This window comes from Pezoporus wallicus, unplaced genomic scaffold (assembly GCF_028554395.1).
Source record: "Pezoporus wallicus isolate ANWC-B61680 ecotype Strahan unplaced genomic scaffold, APGP_CSIRO_Pwel_v1 contig_6580, whole genome shotgun sequence".
NCBI lineage: Eukaryota > Metazoa > Chordata > Aves > Psittaciformes > Psittacidae > Pezoporus > Pezoporus wallicus.
The window spans coordinates 1,575,091-1,595,448 of NW_026635844.1; the positions used below are offsets into that span (position 1 = coordinate 1,575,091).

The 20,358-nt window shown below is 39.2% G+C and overlaps 1 protein-coding gene across 1 annotated transcript in view; it reads right to left on the bottom strand.

The window, feature by feature from the left end:
- The window catches only part of MCTP1 (multiple C2 and transmembrane domain containing 1), a 258,485-nt gene that overhangs the window by 31,015 nt on the left and 207,112 nt on the right, over positions 1-20,358 (bottom strand). The window contains exon 17 of the mRNA XM_057398378.1: positions 8,034-8,087. Coding sequence (XP_057254361.1) covers positions 8,034-8,087 — 54 coding nt within the window. The remainder of the gene's footprint in view (positions 1-8,033; positions 8,088-20,358) is intronic.

Here is a 20,358-nt window from a genome sequence, read left to right on the forward strand (position 1 = left end):
ACCATACACCAAAGACTACATCCAAAGTAGTGAGATGATGAAGCTAAATGCTCCAAAATTACAGTATGTGAGATTTAAGGTAAGCTCTGCACATGCCTGCATCGTGGATGATCAGTCCATGCCTACTCCCCAGCACACCTCCAGCCAGTGCTGTGTGGGTTCTCTCTGCCTTCTGATGTATATCCCAGCATCCTTCCCCACACTCCTGCCTGCCAGCATCCAGCCACCCCTGCTCCTTAACTTGTCTCTACATTGGTTTTTGCCTTTTGTCTACACCTCTCTCTGTATTCCTCCTCTTGCTCGCTCAGACTCCTTGACTCAGAGCTGCTCTTACAGGGCTTGTAGGTGGGCATTTGTACCCTTGACGTGTACCTCAACATAATAGTCAGTAAATACACTGAAAACCCATTTCCTTTGCCAGCAATTGGCTCCAACACTTGACCTCTTATGAGTCCATGCTAGGCAGCAGCAGCTGATGTCCCAGCCCCACTGAAAGGGTGCTCTGCAATGACAGAGGTAGGAATTCACAAATCAACTGCTTGGCTTTAGCAAGTCTACCGACGACTGGCAAACTGCTGCCTCTTCTGCTGGCCAGATCTACCACCAACCCACATAAACTGTGCAAGTAGAGATAAGAGTTCCACAGTAATTAGAAAAGCCCCATCCTTCTCATAGCAGCCACACATCTCACCGGTTATTTTCGAGTCTGCTAAATATCAACAAAAATATATACTCGCCCCACACTAAAACTCAATGTATTTTTCCCTGCACTTACACTTTAAAATATACAGAAGTGTTTTAATGGAAACTTCCTGTGATTAAGGAATCGCCTCTAAGGCTGGAGTACTGAAAAATAAGCACATTTCATATGTGGTGCACAACTGATGTCAACGGACACCAAACCCAGGAAGCTACAAAAACGAAGGAACAAACAACTGCTTTAACACATATTCCAACAGAAAGTGGAAGCAATAGTGCAGGATTGAGGACTAGACAAAGCTTTTTGTGGCAGAGATGATGTCGTCCTATTTATCAATATTCTAATACATGGTTTTTTCCTCAAAATAGCATGCATACTCCATGAGAGTGAAGCAGAAGATGCCTACAAACAAAACCGGCGAAAAGTCTCTAGCCACCCACAGATACCTGCTAGTTATGAGCTGTATCTCCTCCTGCTGGGACAGGTAGAATCAGTTGCCTGTTCTGAATGGAAGTGTACTGAAAGCCTTCTGAAGCAATCGCAACAATTCATTTATAGGTCAAACTGCCCTGGTAAATATCACACCTTTGGAGCTTTTCTAGGCGTTATCAGCAAATGCATAAAATTCATATCTACAAAATGAAAAGGAGAGAGAATGAAGATAGTTGTATGCACTGTTTGCCCACAGGTTTTGTTTACGCCAAATGTACCTCTTCATCTACCAGCAGATGAAACCTGAGCAGTGGTGGACTCTGCTGTCTATCACACCACAGTGTGTGTCCTTGTGGATGATACTGCACAGCATCAATTGTAATTCCATACCACACTCCTCTAGGGGAAGCTCTCAGCTTCAATTCCTGAGCATGGGGATGCCTCTTTCATTTTGCTGGGATCACATTTTACCTGAATGATCTGTCCAGAAAATTCCCATATATCAATACTAACTAAAGAGTATGAAATCTTCTACCAACACAGACACTTCAAACTACAAATGGAATATATGCATATTATTTGTAAGAACTTGCAGTTTGTTTGTTTTCCCATATTCCTGTATTTTCCACCATAAAGCACAGCAATGCCTGATAAAATGTCATGGCAAATTTTTGCAGTTCAGCTTAAAATTTTTCTCACATTTCAGCGAAGTCAAAGGCACACACCTAGCTTAAAAAGTAGGCTTTTGAGTTGTGCTGTGCTGTGACCCTCAGCATAAAACCTCAGCTAAAAACCCAGAACATGACATGCCACTCATTTTACAGACAGTTGCGTTGATGGACACTTTCTTCTCTCACAGCATCACCTCTGCTGGTCCTCCATTCTCATTCACAGAGACTGTGGCAGCCACATTTTTGCCACCATGGACTGGGCCCATGCAGCATTCATCCTCAGGCTAGTACATCTCAAACATTACTTTTCTTCTACCAGGCTTCCAAAGTTCTGCCTTACCCATTACTCTCTGCTTTCTGTGGGACTCAGACGAAGAATAATGTATTATGGGCTCTACATGTTGCTGAAGAACAAGTTCAAATGGCATTTCTCTAAAACAGGTGTTTGGTGCTGTTCTTTAGAAGGCTAAAATGGGGAGCTATGGAGAAACCTGGAGAAATATTCAGGTCACTAGCTGTCACTTAGCTATCAGTGACTACATGGACTGCTTACGATCACAGAATCCTAGTATGTTTGGGTGGGAAGGGACCTTAAAGCTCATTCAGTTTCAACCCCCTGCCATGGGCAGGGACAACTTCTACTGGACCAGGTTGCTCCAAGCCTATAAAACCTCATCTTGAGCACTCGCAAATTGCAAGCTGCTCATGGCAGCAGCTTAAACAGAATATAATTCATTGTGAAACTAGGTTAAAAAATTCTGTTAGATAATGAAGAATGATCTATTCTCACTACTTTTAAAGCCAGATAAGAGTTGGAGGCCTTTGGAGCTCAGGAGTAAACCAACCTGAAGGAAGGTTTCAAAGAGAACCAGCTGTAAAAGCTTTTGATTGTTTCCTCAACTCATAATTCATCTTCCCTGAGTCACAGAGAAGACCATACAGATGTTTTTACTATATCCCATTTTATAAAGTTACTTTCTGAGGAGCTAGTTGAAAATAAACCTTTGCTTGGTCTCAAAGGATTTCAATCTGCTTAGTTATATTAAGAAATAATATTCAGGGTAGAGGAAAACTGTAGGACAAAATCATGTCATATTCTGAAGCAGCTAACATAATTAAGACATATTCTTCATTTGATTTAATAATTCATTGAATTATACTTGGGTTACTTAATAAATGAGGAACATTATCCACACTATATTAGTCGCAGGTGAAAAAAGCCCATGTACATGGATAAGTGTAATTCATTCAACAGTTTTTAGACCCAAAGTCCCCCAGGCATCATCTCACACATACACCTCCTTGAGTGCCAAACTTCATATATAAATCTCAGATTCTGATGTCAGTAATACTCATTTTACTCCACTAATTTTGACAGTATTTCAGGACTGCACCAGGAGGAAGAAGTCTGATCTCATTAAAACTAAGCCGCTCAGAAGGCTGTCCAAGTCACCTGTCTTCAAAGGTGTACACTTCGATCACAAAGCACATCCCATGCCCCAGAATGAGGCAGGGTGAAAACTGCTCTTTGCGGAAGTTCTGGTGCAAAGGCTCCACATGATCCAAGGTACATCCCGACAAAAGTGACTTTGGGGTGATCCAATGATCAGAAACAGCTACAGCTGATACCCAGTGTAGGGGTTGAAGCAGTCTACACCATCATTCCTTCCTATTACGCATGGTTTTGATAAAAATCACATGCCTTCTATCACCACCTCTATATGAATAACTAAGGTGAGCTGAACCCAAACTGCACTGACAAGTTTGACCTCTGCAGCTATGTACTGTAGATTGCCCTGTTGTAGGCTTGTTTGATAAGTAAACATAACTTAGCTAAGCTTTTAAGGAACAGCAGTTTCATATGAAGTTTTCACTGAAAGCTACTAAGTTTTAATTTACAGTTGGTATTTAGGTGCTACATTCATGTAGAATTTAATGGTGGAATCAAGCTAAAGGTGAATCTATGGATTTATTCATTCTAGAGTTTTCTCCTCACTCCACTCTCTATTTCTGTATTGTTTTCCCACTATTTATTTTATAGGAAATAACTGCCACTACAATAGACTACAATCTTCTCTGTTATAGGATATAAAAATATAGCCTACATTGGAGTTATCTTTCTTCTTCCTCATCATCTTGGCAAAATGCAGGGCATGCTTCTAAGACAGGCTAGGAACATATCTTGGTCTGAAAATAAAGTTGGTACTTCTCAGCAGGACAATTAACAGCTCTAAAATGTAATTTAATTTGACTCAACTATTGTTCATTATAAAATCTTCTAGTTATCTTGAAAGGTAGTAACATTGACTCAGAACTGCAAAGAATTTTCCAAAGAACAAAAGCCTAGAGAGAGAGTAGTCAAGGGTGCAAATGATTTGAATATTTTGTATTAATAAAATATTATTACTGTTAATAAAAAGGTAAAATAAAATAGTGCTCGTACCATGCATCTTCTTCCACTTAAATCTGCAATAGTAGCATTGCTCACTGGCCCAATTCTGTGGCATGCTGAGGGTTTTCCAGAAAATGCTGAATTGGGATTCTTTGTGATCATCTGAAATCTTAACCTGGAGCTTCTTAAATGAGTCAAGTGCCTCTTAAAAGACAAACTGAAATCCTATATACGTAGATTATGCATATTGACCACTACATTATCATAACATAACTGTGTGAAAATCCTTTTGATAGCTTGTTGATAACTTGACTTCATGTAATTTAAGTGACCATTATTTGGTAAGATAGTGTGAAGCCAGTGTTTGGAAGGGAGCCAAACAACAACAACGACAACAGAAAAAAAAGAGACAGGAGTGAAATCAGATTAAACTGTAAATCTGGCATTGGCATAGGTTTCACAAGCAGTACAGAACATATGGAATACAGAATCTAGTGTCATTTCTTGGAAAAAAGAAATATTAATTTATGAACAGTTCCTAAATACATAATAGGACAAAGAAATAAAATTAGGAAAAAAAAGTGTTCAGCTGCTAAGCACCACTTTGTAACCGATATAAGAAGTGTACCTGCCATCTTAATTTATTAGTCATATTGTAACTGAACATGGAATTAAGAAGTTAATATTCTCCAGTTAAAAACCTAAAAAAAAAAACAAAACAACTTCCTGCTACCTTAAATTGATAGTCCTGTCTACCTTAACATACAGCAGAAGGCAAAAAAGAAGTCACTAAAATCCCTAACATTAAAATAATACTAAATAATGTGGCAAGTGCAGATCCACCTTGTCAAACTCCCCTCAGTATTACACACCACTAATATTCATGAAATGCATTATTTTAAATAATTGCATACACTTGAGCATTCATCATGCCCAGTTTATTACTCCTGTAGCTCTGCAACTTTGCATTGTTGAGCAACATCCCTCCATCACACGTCCCATAACTCACACCAGTGCATGCCCACGTGGACCTCATCAAGTAGCCAAAAGGTTGCCCTTTCACTGCGAGCAAGTGACTAATATCTAAGCTGGCTCTAAAGAAAGACACTTTTCATAATCGCCCAACAATCTGCTAAGTGAAAACATATGGATAGGCTTAGGTAAAGCCTGCAAGGGGTCTTTACTGAATGGAAAACAGATGCTCCAGTTCTGCATCGTGTAATAGCCCATTTACTGTTAAGTCCAAAGGTTACAGGACTAATAGCTGCCTTGTGATTATCAGGGAAAGCAAAGACACTGGCCATCGCCAGACATCTAGGATGTATTTTACATACTTGCAACATATGCTTCAGTTTCAATTAAAGTGAGGCTTTGGCACATTTATTAATCTTTTTACTTTTATCGCATAAGAAGACCCATTTACCTGAATTTTCTATTATACCATATGAAAAAAAAAGAAACAGGAAAAGCCAGAGGCCACTACCAGGTGGTGTTACAAAACATACATATGTCTTCTCACAAAACTCCATTTTGGACACGGCTTTAAGAAAACACATATACGAAGTAAAATAATAGGAAACTGCACCCTTCCACTTTGACAAAAAGATGTAAGAAGGACAGCAGTATTTAACAGTATGTCTCATACACCAGAAAAAAACACCCTACCATTTTCTAACAACAAACAGTTCAGTCCTAACAACGTGTTGGTGTTTTACAGTTTCACCCAGTGCAAAATAACGCCCACTGTGCAGAGTACTGAATGTACACAGTAGTCTATACATGCTTACTTTAAAAAGTGTGATTTTCTTTTTCCATTCAAAGAGAATATTCAATCACGAGAACTCAAAATGTTTCCAATGATGAAGACAGCTTTGAATTTATAAAAATCAACCTAAACACCTTCTGTATAGAAAGACAGCTCTTAAATATTCAGTAAAAGGGCTCACTGAATGCACATGGTAATGTCAGTACTTACTTTTATTCAACCTTGGTAACTAGATCTAGAAAAATGTTTTTTTAACTTTTGTGTCAACTTGAGAAAGCTGAATATTAGATCACAACATTGAAACCTACACTGATATTTCTAACTGGGTATGTTTTGCCTGCCATCTGCTAATCACCTGGGAACTGGGGAGGAAAAGAGAGGGCTGACCCCCTCCCTCATCTTCCCTTTAAAAAGAGTTTGTTTAGCATTTTCCAGAAAACACTGTGCAGTAAGTATATAGGCTGGCTTAAACTGCAAGCAGTCAAACACTACTCTTTGTGAACAAATCACAGTGATTAAAATATCCAGGAATACACACGTTACTGGGATGATACTTTTGCACCAGCTCTAATAATAAAGGAGGGAGAAACGAGAGAAAATGACCTCAAATGGATGGCAGATCAGTGTTTATCAGAAAAGCCAGCATGTTGAGTTAAAATACAAGCTCTCCACAGCTACATGACTGACCTTTGCAATAAATCATATATTTTATTGCCAGAAGTGTGTGCTTATATCGTTTAGTGTTAAAAACCAGCACGTGTTTTGTAAAAGAAGGTTTTCTTACTACAGTGTTTGCCGATTCATAAATGATGTAGCTAACAATTTAAGTGATGTATAGAAGAATATCACATCATAACTTTCTGTCAATTGTAAAAGATTTGAGCTGGCAATGCAATGAGCAAAATACTCCTTTTTTATCATCTCTCAGATCTTAGGTGTTAGCTAACAGAAAAATAATCATTCAGAGGATTAACTAATCACAGTGAATTTTCTGACATTTCAAATGCTTCTGCCATCATATGAGTTCTTACAGTGGTATGTAACTGTACATCTCAACTAGAAACAAAGGTCAAGGCCATAAATTAAGATACGCTTCTTTTCTCCCCTTGAAAAAAAAAGGAAAAAATCATTGCTGTACTACAACAGAAGTGTGGTAACATCTGTGAAGGTCAAAATCATCTGTATTTTAATTCAGAGTTCTTGTAAAAATTTTCCCCTTTTCTTTTCTTCCACAAATATCACCTTCCTGGTATGAAAATACCAGCAACAATGGGGCTGTCTTCACTGTACTCGTCTCACCAGAAAGCTGTCCTGCCAGCATCAGCCATTGCTTCAGTGGTGCAAGGTCATTCTAATTTCTTTTCTCTGGCTTTTCCCTCTCCTTAAGGGACAAGCAATCCAATCAGTCCCATAGCTTGGCTCAATAAGGTGTGGAAATGAGCTGTTATTTACTGCAGTTGCAATCCTCAACCCAACCAGCCACCTCCAAACAGAACCACATTTGCTCAAATGGCTGAATGATCTGTATCAGAATTCTGGCTTGCTGGGACACAATGCCAACTTCAAATCAAGTTGATGTCTATAAGCATTGTGATTATTTAAATGTCAAACAGCGTTCACGATATCTCAGCCATTCTTCCAGCAAGTAATTCCTTGAAAATTATACATGTAAATATCCCACTTTAACCAGTATGGAGTTGCTATTGACACACCATTTTCCCCCTAAAGTGCAGCTCTATTTGTAATACTCAGGACAATCTTTTGTCCTTCAAAACCAGTTGTCACTGCAGTTATCTTCACAAGAGGTATCAAGTTCCAGACAGGCTGCACTATTTTTGTTCCTGGCAGAAAAAATGGTTCAGCTTTGGACCAAGAAAAAAACACCCAGAAAAGCAGGATTTATAGTCCTCTGTCCTTTCCTGCAATGCACTGTAGCATTGTTAGGATGATAAACAGCTCTGTCTGATTTTCTGGACTAAAACACTTCAACTCCTTTTATAACTGTCTGTAAAAACAGTGTCACGTCTAAATATTCCCCTCCGCAGCTACCCAAGTGCTAGGAAAGATAATTACCTTGTCATCTCTGTCATCCTCTTCTTCCTCGTCCTCTAGCATGTCCTCCACTACCTGCAGACAGAAACAGTAGTAGTTGTCATGATTTAAAAAGGAAGAGTTTTGTTCTGTCAATTCTGAACCTTTTGTAGATGAAAACTTTATTAACATTTGAAATAAATGCACAGAAGGAAAATGTACAACTAGGAAAAAAGCAGTTGATCTAGAGATTCAAATTCAGGAAAGTGTTGCAGCTTTAATTGACTTACCTTTGGGAATTACATACTGAAAACCCTTCCTGCACAAAATGCTTGCTTGACAATTTAAGTATCTAAAAGGTAATTCAAAACTCAATATATGATTGTTTTAATTAAAGAAATCCTTTGTTAGCTCCGCTGGTGCACATGCAGCACATACAGATGTTTGCTTTCTTTTAATTACTGTTACCTACAGAAAAGTGCAACATTTAAAATAGAATTTACAGCATTCACCAATAGATTTTTGAAGAGTACACAACTGGGAATAAATTAATACTGGCTTATCTCCTTATGATCCACAACAATGATATATACCATAAGCTCTGTCAGCATTAGCAGTGTTTCTTGCTAGTGATTTTATACAGTCTGTGCATCTGACTTCATGCACATTCATTGCTAGCTGCAGTTGCTGTGTCTGCCTCTAGGTATTTTTCCATTTAAAGGCTGTTCAGTGTAACACTATCAAACACACACATAAATGCAATTCATTCTACAAATATTAATAATCACACCATAAGCATCAAATGAACCACTGTTAAATCTACTTTACAGAGAGATTAAGTGATTTTCTGAGGTAAGAGACAGGTTCAAACAAAAAAATCAAAAATCCCTCTCTCGTAACACTGTGATCAAGTCTTCAGCCCACCCTATGGGAAAAATTTTGTATTTATGGAATTGAAATGAAATTGTACCTCCTCATAACCAGAAAATAATGTGACACTTTAGATCATTATTTATACTTATTTATCATTATTTAAGGACTTACTAGGATATAAGAACAGCCATGATGAAGGTCAGCAAAGATCTACGTAGCCCAGGCTCATATTATGGATGCAAAAAGTTTGTATTATGTACTGTAAAATATGCATAAAAAGGACAAGACAAGGAAAAACTTGTTGGTATGTGTTGTGGTTTAAACCCTAGCCAGACAGCCTGTTCACTCACTTCCCCCCCTTCTTGCCCTCCCCCTATTCCCGGAGGGACGGAGAGAAGAATCAAAAAGAATGCAACTCCCACAGGTTGAGATAAGAACAGTTTAGTAACTAAGGTATAACACAAATCACTACTGCTACCACCAATAATAACAATGATAAAGGAAATAACAAGGGAAGAGAATACAACACCTCACCACCAGCCAACCGATAACTTGCCCCACCCCACCTGACGGAGCACCGACTGATACCTCGTCCAACCCTGCAGTCTCCCAGCCCTTCTGGGTAACTCCCAGTTACATCCTGGGCATGACGTGCTCTGGTATGGAATACCTCTTTGGTCAGTTTGGGTCAGGTGTCCTGTCTCTGCTTCCTCCCGGCTTCCCCTCCTCCCTGGCAGAGCATGAGGCTCACAAAGTCCTTGACCAAACCAAAACATCCTTGTTATCAGCTCTGTTCCCAGGTCGAAAGTCAAAACACAGCACTGCACCAGCTACCAAGGAGAAAAATGACTGCTACTGCTGAACCCAGGACAGTATGCAACATTAACACTTGTGCCTATTTTACAGACTTGAAACCAGCTAAAATGAGATAGTTCACTTTGTCATATAATGAAGCTACAAACAGTTACAGGGTACTTGTCATTTAAGACAACACATTAAAAATAAAACTTCAGGATCATCCCCAACAAACACTGCTGCAAGGATATTTTCATTAAGTCCAACTCCATGTCCAAAGATGAAATGGACTTTAACACTATCCAAGAGCCAAATTCAGGCAAGAGAACTTAAAAGTGATATGGGTGTGTATTAGATGCCTTTCTCTGAGGTAACTCAACCATCATAAAGCTTCCAGTTAATCATGTTACATGAGCCCATGTAACATGTAAGCAACACGTAGGTGTACTCAATATGAATGTCTAGAAGAGCACTCTGCATACGTGCAAGTCAACTGCAGAGTTCAAAACATTTTCAGTTCCACCTGCTCATCCCTGATTAAACTCAGTCCCAAAACCCCTCTGACAGCAAGCCTGGGATTTTGGAGGGGAAGTAGCCTCCAATTCTGTCTGCTATCTGCTCTGTCCTGAAGCTTATAACCAAAAGAACTAGAAACACAAAGAAAGGGTGAAGAGTTAGCATGTCCAAAACCTCAAGGCAGAAGCATGACCTAAACAATTAAGGAACAATTGCTCTTCAATGCTTTCCTACCCAGAGAACAATTTTATCAGGAGCAGCATGACAATGGAATCTTCCGCAGCCTCTGACCTGCTGTAAGCTAGGCAGTTATAGAGAATCATAGAATCATGGAGTACTTAGGGTTCTAAAGGACTTTAAGATCATCCAGTTCCAACCCCCCTGACATGGGCAGGGACACCTCAAACTAAACCATATCACCCAAGGCCTCATCCAACCTGGCCTTGAACACTGCCAGGGACGGAGCATTCACAACCTCCCTGGGCAACCTATTCCAGTGCCTCACCACCCTAACAGGAAAGAATTTCCTCCTCATATCCAACCTAAACTTCCTCTGTTTAAGTTTTAACCCGTTACCCCTTGTCCTGTCACTACAGTCCCTAATGAAGAGTCCCTCCCCAGCATCCCTATAGGCCCCCTTCAGATACTGGAAGGCTGCTATGAGGTCTCCATGCAGCCTTCTCTTCTCCAGGCTGAACAGCCCCAACTTTCACAGCCTCTCTTCATACTGCAGGTGCTCCAGCCCCTGATCATCCTCATGGCCCTTCACTGGACTTATTCCAACAGTTCCATGTCCTTTTTATGTTGAGGACACCAGAACTGCACACAATACTCCAGGTGAGGTCTCATGAGAGCAGAGTAGAGAGGCAGGATCACCTCCTTCAACCTGCTGGTCATGCTCCTTTCGATGCAGCCCAGGATACAGTTGGCTTTCGGGGCTGTGAGTGCACACTGAAGCCGGCTCATGCTCATTTTCTCATCAATCAACACCCCCCAAGTCCTTCTCTGCAGGGCTGCTCTGAACCTCTTCTCTGCCCAACCTGTAGCTGTGTTTAGGATTGCTCCAACCCAGGTGCAGAACCTTGCACTTGTCATGCTTAAACTTCATAAGGTTGGCATCAGCCCACCTCACAAGTGTGTCACAGAATCATAGAACGGCTAGGTTGGAAGGGTCCTTAAAGACCATCTACTTTCAAACCCCTGCCACCTCAAGGACACCTTCCAGTAGACTGGCCTGCTCCAAGCCATGTATAACCTGGCCTTAAACACTTCCAGGGTTGCCTTTCTGGGCTACAAGAGCACACTACCAGGTCACAGGGAGCTTCTCAACAACCAGCACTCCCGAAGTCCTTCTCCTCAGGGCTGCTCTCAATTCAGTCTCTACCCAGCCTGTAGCTGTTCTTGGGATTGCTCATAGCCATATGCAGGACCTACCTACCCTAAAACTTTAAAGGTGGATGGTTTCAGTGACCCGGTTTACCAACCAGCTCCAAAAACATCAGCATTAGCTCTAATAGTGAACTGAAAAGAGAGGATGAATACAAGCCATTAAGGGCTTCAGCAAGATATAAAACTTCTTAAATCAGCTTTGCCACATGCAGAAAAGTCTGTAATTACATCATTATGTGACTGAAGCCCAAGATATAAACCTGAATCTGTTGACTCAGATAATGCCTATGCCTGGAGCTGACTAAACACACTAGGTCTCATACTTTTCAACATGAATATTCCCCAGAGATTTAAAGGTCTTTTTATGTACATCCAGAAATTCCCCAGCTTGACCGGATTGAACAGCAGAACACCTATCTCACATTAGCGCTAAAGTTAGCATGGATACAATTAGCTGAATTGGAAACCTCTAAAATTGTTGCAGATGATGGAACCTTGCTGAAATCTCTTGCGTGACAATACCCATTCAAAATTATCCAGATAATAAGACTTTAAACTCAATTTTTTATTGATTTTTTTTTTCCTTCCCCATCTAATGATCTCAAACTACTTTACAAGCTTCTATAGAGTGGCAAAATGTTAACTCATTCAGAGGACATAAAAAGTCCTTTGAAATTGCTTGAAGCCCAGGACTAAGCCCATATCTCCAGCTCCTCCATTCAATTTTATTTTTATTCAAAAGCCACTACCACTCTGTGCTCTTGTTCTAGGTTAGTCATATCAGCAATTACATTGAGATTTGGAGTACTGAATTGTCTGGAAACTAAAACAAAATTCAAATATTTCAGCAAAATAAAATGTAGTAAAGGTGATTCTATGCCCAAGATGCATAAATGATTCTTTATAGTACACGAAACATAGCCCATGCTTTCGCTTGTCTTGAAATTCAAAAGGAAGAGTTCAAAATAAAAACACAAACCCTGAACATTCAGACAATATGGACACAATAACACAATTTATTAGTTCACTATAACAAGCATTTCCAGATCTTCAAAGCAAATTAAAACACAGAAAGTAGATCCTTCATAATCATATGATATATGAGGAATTGATATGCCAAAGCCTTACAAAAGCCATTTACTGAAGTACAATTTCTTTTTGCAGAACAAAGCAAGGCTATTCAAGTGAGGTACAGTGGGACTGAGCAACAGATTTCAGTGCAACATTGTAGTAAGAATATTGCAGGGAAAAAATACAACAGATTTTTTTCCCTTTGATTCTGCCTCATTGCTATTCAAATAAAGTGCACATGTGCTCCTTGGTTTGAAGGAACACAGCAGTTATTCAGATCTCTGAGTTAAGCATTGTACTTGAGGGAGGTGTGATGGAGGGAGGGAAGAGATGGCGATGGAGGGAGAGGAAAGAGGAGGAGGACAGGAAAAAGCATAGGAAGGTAAAATGAAACAGTGTTATTTTATTAAAAATTCTGTGGTAAAAATCTTAGACTGTCCCTAGAATACTCATTCTAAATTATGCCTTCCGATACGTTGCTTGAAATCAAGTAGTATTAATCGAACAAAGGAAGGGCACTGGGATAATCAGAAAGATCTAATGCAAGCAGTTAAAAGTGACATGACCTTCTGTAATGTCACTTGTCACAGACTTATATGCTTCATATTGGTAGAAGGTCTTGAAAGAACCTGTTTCTTGGCACTGTCCCTTGAATGCAATACGAATACACGTGTAGACAGCCTCAGATACAGCATGTCAGCTACTTCAATGCCAAAGATTGAGCAGATGATGTTTAAATGTTACAAAGTTAAGATCCTTCCTGTGCAAAATAGCTCTACTAAAAGCTTATTAATCAGAAGGAGTATGCAGTCTAATTCCTATGTACAGCCATTGCTCCCGATCCATTCTTACCCGCTTTGAGGAACTCTGACTATAAATAATCTGTGATTCATAATCCACAGGAGGCCAGAGGAGCATCTGTTCTGCTGCAATGGTGTGCAGTTACGTTATAGCAGGTTAGCAGAAGGAAGCACAACCACCACATTTGCATGCCAAAGAAAACCTGGTTTTGTAGTTTCTGAGGAAGTCTGAGTCTTCTGAGGAAGCTGAAAATTAAGTACAATTTGAATTTATTCTCAAGATGATCTATTGACTAACAAACAGAATAGGATCTCTGAGAACATAATCAATTATTACTTCTAACCTCATTATCTGCAAACTATGATGGCATCCTAGTTATGTACAAGCACATTGAATCAAAGGCCCATGACTGCAGAGAACTTTGAAATACCTCCTTGTCATGGTTTAAGCCCAGCCACGCAGCCTCTCGCTCACTCCCCCAATTTCTCCCCCTGCTCCCGGAGGGATGGGGTGGAGAATCGAAAGAATGTAACTCCCATGGGTTGAGATAAGGACAGTTCAGTAACTAAGGTATAGCTACCACCAATAATAATAAGGATAAGAGAAATAACAAGGCAAGAGAATACAACCGCTCACCACCCGCTGACCGATAACCTGCTGGACCCGGGCAGTGATCTAACCATTGCAGGTAACTGCCCCCAGTTTACATCCTGGGCATGACGTGCTGTGGTATGGAATACCTCTTTGGTCAGTTTGGGTCAGGTGTCCTGTCTCTGCTTCCTCCCGGCTTCCCCTCCTCCCTGGCAGAGCATGAGACTCAGAAAGTCGTTCTCAGAGTAAACATTCTGACCAGCAACTAAAAACATCGGTGTTATCAGCGCTGTTCCCAGGCTGAAAGTCAAAATCACAGCATTGCACCAGCTACTAAGAAGGAAAAAAATGACTGCTACAGCTGAACCCAGGACACTGGTGAATCTAAAGACTCCACAGAAAAATGACGCATTGAACTTAATACCACTTTAAATGAAAGGTCCTTCTCTCTTAGTATCAGCCTGCCATTTCTCACACACAATGTGCAAACCACAAGTCACTCCATGCACTGTCTTAAAAGTTCTTTGGCTGATCCAACAGAAACACCTACACAGAACATAGTCTGATATCCCTGCATTTTAACAATACCAGGTACATGTTTGGCACCAATACACAAGATAAAGAAAAAAGAAAAGGAGAAGCACTACCACTGCTGATAACCCTGATGAGTTACCTTGCTATTTTCTTTAATGTGAAGCAATGCCCCACTGCTTAGCCTTTCTCTACATTTGCTTGTATCTTACTTGATGTAGTCCTTCGAACACAAATAGGTGGTTTCAAATGAATAACAAAATAAAAACATTTTATGCTATATCACATGTTATGGTGTCAAGATACTTGCAGATATTTGTATTTTCATATATAGGTATTAACATTCATAAGAAAAAACAAATGACAGAATGAGAATTGGTTCCAAATTAATCACATTTTAGATGTGCAGTGAATGTGGTCAGAACTGTGGTTTGGATTTCATGATAATTCATACTGTCCAAACATAAATGGCTCTTTGTGCTTGCATGCTGCTAAATCCTTTATGTGTAGGTACAGTATAAAGTTGTGCAATGCATACAGATTAAGAAGGATGCATAAAACCACCTGGGCTCTCACAGGTTATCTCCAGGTACCCAGGTACTTCAAGTTGAAGCAAAAATGTGTGTCATCAATAAGCCTGCTGCAGCAGCAGCTTTGTGCTCATTTTCACAAGATGTGTCTCCTTCTTTCATGGAATTGTAGAGGAGAAACTTTACAGGAGATACAGCTTAATTAAAATGCCCACCTTTTTCATACCACATTTATAAGGAAAATAAAAATTAAATTAACAGATTCTGATTTAAGAGTGTAGTGTATCTAGAATACAGCTGATCTTGATTTACACTATTAATGTTTTGACCTTGGGGTATTTCATCTGCAGTAATCATCAAGATAACTGAGCCATTAGATGTAATAATAATTAGTGTGATAAGCTTGCCAGTAAGGTTAAATATATTGCAATACAGAAGACAGAAAACTAAAAAGAAAGGCATTAGTACTTTATCGCTAGTATACTTCCTGACTTTTGCAGACATTCAAATGCAATTATTCCTTCTTACAGAATGCGTTTTGTTAGCTTATTCTGGGAAGTGCTCATATTGTTATTGAGTCTGATTCTTAGTAGGAAATGAGACTTCAATATGGCTATCAGATGGCTTTTGATGCATGCTACTGATTACAAGTAGTTCTGTAATGTCAACAACAGAATCTTTATTTACAGTATAATAAATTTCTTGCAACATGCATGGGCAGTAAGTACAGTTTATTATACAAGAACATGTAACCTTTTTCCTCCTGTCACCTTTATATGCCCTCAAAATTCAGTTGCCAATGTAGTTTAGACTGAGTCATTTTTAAAGTAAAAATGGCACAACTTATAAGCCTTCTTCTCTATAATTCTTTAAATATTTCACATTTATTTTAGCTCTTTCTTCTATTTACATAATGAGCTGTGAACTGAATATTAGATGTTTATTTGAAGTATGTCTCCATCTAAAGGCTTCAACGTGTACTGTACACTGAAGTGTCAGATCTCAGAATGCTTCATTTTTAGTTCAGCAAAACAAAAAAATAAAACATTCCCTTGTCATGGTTTAAACCCAGTCAGGCAGCTTGTTCACTCACTTCCCCTCCTTCTTGCCCTCCCCCTACTCCCAGAGGGACGGAGAGGAGAATCGAAAAGAATGCAACTCCCAGGGTTGAGATAAGAACAGTTTAGTAACTAAGGTATAACACAGATCACTACTGCTACCACCAATAATAACAATGGTAAAGGAAATAACAAGGGAAGAGAATACAACACCTCACCACCAGCCAACCGATAACTCACCCCCCCCCCCCCCCAAGCCCGACCAAGCTCTGACCGATACCTCCTCCAACCCCGCAGTCTCCCAGCCCTTCCGGCTAACTCCCAGTTACATCCCGGGCATGACGTGCTGTGGTATGGAATACCTCTTTGGTCAGTTTGGGTCAGGTGTCCTGTCTCTGCTTCCTCCTGGCTTCCCCTCCTCCCTGGCAGAGCATGAGGCTCACAAAGTCCTTGGCCAAACCAAAACATCCTTGTTATCAGCTCTGTTCCCGAGCCGAAAGTCAAAACACGGTACTGCACCAGCTACCAAGAAGGAGAAAAATGACTGCTACTGCTGAACCCAGGACATCCTTGCTTGGCCAAATTCCAATGGCAAGATTAATGTGCAGGACTATTAAAAGTAACACCTTCACTAAATGAGGTGAGCCGGAATTCTTGGTCAAGACTTCACAATAAACTTTTTAATAAAACCACAAATTATTAACTCATGACAAGTCTTATTAACAACAAAATAGCTCAATAATGGTTTTCACTCTTATTACTACTTCTCTTCAAAAAGTTTTCAGATTCTAATGGGACCAGATACACTTTTCTTATAGAACAGCGTTTATCCAAATAATTTTATGCTTCTAGGTGTGACACAGTCTATTAGATTCAAATTTGGAGCTGACAGACTTTTTGACAGAAAAAAAAGCTGTATTATGTATTTTAGGTGACAATGTATGTAATACACACTATTATTATTTCAGTTAACATTTTTCCAGGTACTTTCCAGGTATAGATACATTTTGGTAAATACAATAAAAATGCAGTACAAAAAGTGCCAAAAGTCCAGGCTGAATTAAAATGTGCTAAAGTAAAAGAAAAGTAAACCGAAGATAAAGAGAAATCTGACTATGGGAATTTTTATTGGAAACTAAACTGATGTTGAGTTATATTATATTGATTATTTATACTACAATCTCTCAAGTGAGTTTTTTTGCCATGTAAATCTTGATTAAAAAAATAAAAATCATTAAAACATTCTCATAGAAAAAATATCTCTATGAGCTGTGAACTTCAATTTTATTTTAGATGCCTGAAATATTGGAAGACTGTATTTGAAAAAATGTGGGAAAACTTTAATTAAAAAGCCAAGTGATTTATGATAGAAAAAAGAAAAAAATATCCAGATTTTTTTAAATGCTGGAGATACCCAAGGTTTTGATGTGTTGTCTTCAGGTGATCAAACCAGCCAAAATATTCCAATTCTGTACTGCATTTGGATTTTGTAACTGTTACTGGAAGGAGAACAGCCACATAAAGTTTCAGCGAAGGGTTACTCCATACTTTGATACTGTATGTAAACCCCTGACATGGGGATTATAACTGTAGCACAGTTTCTTTTAACCAGAGCCAAGATAACCACTTGCAGTATCACATTCTATTATGCTGCAGGAAAGAAACACTTTCTGCCCAACTTATGTCTTTATATAGCGTACTGTGTGACTGTTAAATTAGTGCATAATGCATTTAAAATATTTATAGTCCCAATATTTAGTTAAATAACCTTTATGTAAGATTAATGTTGATTTTTTCATTTCTCATTTAATGGCAAATTATCAAAAGCATGTTTCATAAAGATAATCTTCCATTTAAATTCAGCAGGCCATTAAATATTAAAATTATGTTTCTGATGCAATCTAGAGCAAATTTGTCCAGCTTCAGCGACTATTTGCACTCATAAAAATTAGACTTGATTAATAAAATTTAAATGCTTGATTAAGCTGACATTTTCATGTTTCTTTTCTGTTTTATTAAAATAAAAAGCCCTGTCCGACAATGGGGTACTCCAAGGTATTTTTCCTCTCTGACTATACAGATCATATAGAAAGAACAAACTGCTGCAGGAAGACAGCAGTGGTTCTCATCAGATGACTTAATACCCAGGCATGTGTTGCCAGTGGTCTTTGTGCTCTGACAGCACCCACACAGAATGCACAGGCAAATGATCACCTCTTTGCAAAAGCCTTCCTAACTTATATTGATGATAATGAATGGAGAGCAAGTTTGTGACAGATTAATTTGGCAAAAGCAAGTCAGGCTTCATGTTTTAAAGAAAGACGGTGGACTTTGCTGCACTGTTCAGAGAGATGTGCTAATTCCCATCTGCCTGCAGCAGAAACACAGAGAGAGTCACTTTCTATTTTGAGGTGCAGAGGAGAACAAAAGTTCAGTTCTGGTTAGCAAATACAAGGTAAAATCCTTTTTGTGTGATGTTGAAAATTGTTCTACAAAACCAACCATATTTTCCTTACTTTCAGAGGTGCCAAAAAGCAGACTAGTTTTACACACATGTAACTATGCCTAATGCTGCAGTGCCCCATGAGCCCTCATGCTTTTGGGATTTTGTGTCTGCTGTTTTGCTGTCATACCACAGGCAAAACTTCTCAGGAGCATACAGTCAAGTCAAAATGTAATGGACAACCTAAGTCCCAACGCCATTTTCTACCATCTTGTGCAAATGGCATATTCCAGACTCTGTCTAGCTAGAATACAAGGACAATGATAATTATTTTTTGCCATAAATTCACAGCAAGAATTCAGTCTTCAATAAAGAAAGCTTTGCCAGCTCCTTGCCAGAAGAGAATTTCTCGACATCAAGCACTAACCCACTCAGTACTACACAGGGAAAGGATCTGAAGCACCTGGGGCTTGTCCTGCAGATGAAACCCTTCAAAAACCTTTCAAACTAAGAACCCGAAGGTTTATGCTTCCACATTTTAAGACCGCAATGTGAAGAAACAGAGAAAAATCAAGTTATAACCTTGTTTATTTGCTTGGTAAGCTGGTTTTCAATTTGCAGTAAACCAGGTGGGTGAAGTCAGGCACTTTCCTGGTGGGGTTAGCTCCTGTATTGAATTCACAGCAAAGCTACACTCTCTTGCCTCCAAAAAATTCACCAAAAGCTCTGACAGACACTGTTGCCTTGCCCCCAAAGACAGTGATCCAACTGTAATCAAAAAAGATCTTCTACCTGCAGCTGAGCTGGTTTTGGACAATCCGCTCAAGCTCATCATGCCTACCACTCTTTCTCGAGAAAAGAAAGAATCTAGGGTCATGATTCATAAGCATCCTTCTTCCCATTCCCCTTTTGTTTTTCTTCATGTGTCAATTTCCAGAAAAAAAAAAAAAGATAGATAAAAAATGTAAGTATACATATCATATTGGATGACTACACAGAAAATACCCACAGAAACTGGTTAAAATCTCAGAATGAAAGGTTGTCTTCAACAGTATTTTTCTCCTATTCTCAAAATTTCATCCTGAGCTTGTCCAGCCCAACTTTTAATAGAAACATATACTCCACAAACATAAATCATCAAAGCCTATTTAAAAAAAACTCTCCAGTGAAATTAAAGAATGTATCATGTATACCACTCTTACAAGATCAATAGCATGTGCATATACTCTATTATACACATTCATAAGAATTTTGTATGGCACATTAACTCCCAGCTGTTCACCATCATTTTCTGCACAATGACATGTGCAACTTGAAACCTAAAGAGGAAATTAGCTATTTAATACTTCCTTAAAGTCTCTAAGTATTAACTGTAAATGCAGAATATGAACTGATTAAACCTCTTCTCCATAGGGGTATATATGGCAGAAGGTAACCCCAGGCTTGTGCATTGTTCTTCTATTAAAATTTAAATTGCTTGGAAAAAAAAAACAAACACTAACTACTAATAGACCAAAAGGAGAGAAAGATTAGTATCTTCAGTCATAAAATCACAAAGTGGCAGAGGTTCTCAGGAGGGACATCTTGAGTTCAACTCCCCTACTCCACCAGAGACCATCAAGTTCAAACACTCTGTTCAATCCAGATCACCTCCCAGCAGGTTGCCTAGCACCATGTCCAGTGAGGTCTTGAATATCTCCATGGATGGAGGCTCCACAGCCTCCCTCGGGAATGTGGCCCTGGACCACCTCACAGTAAAACTGCTTTCT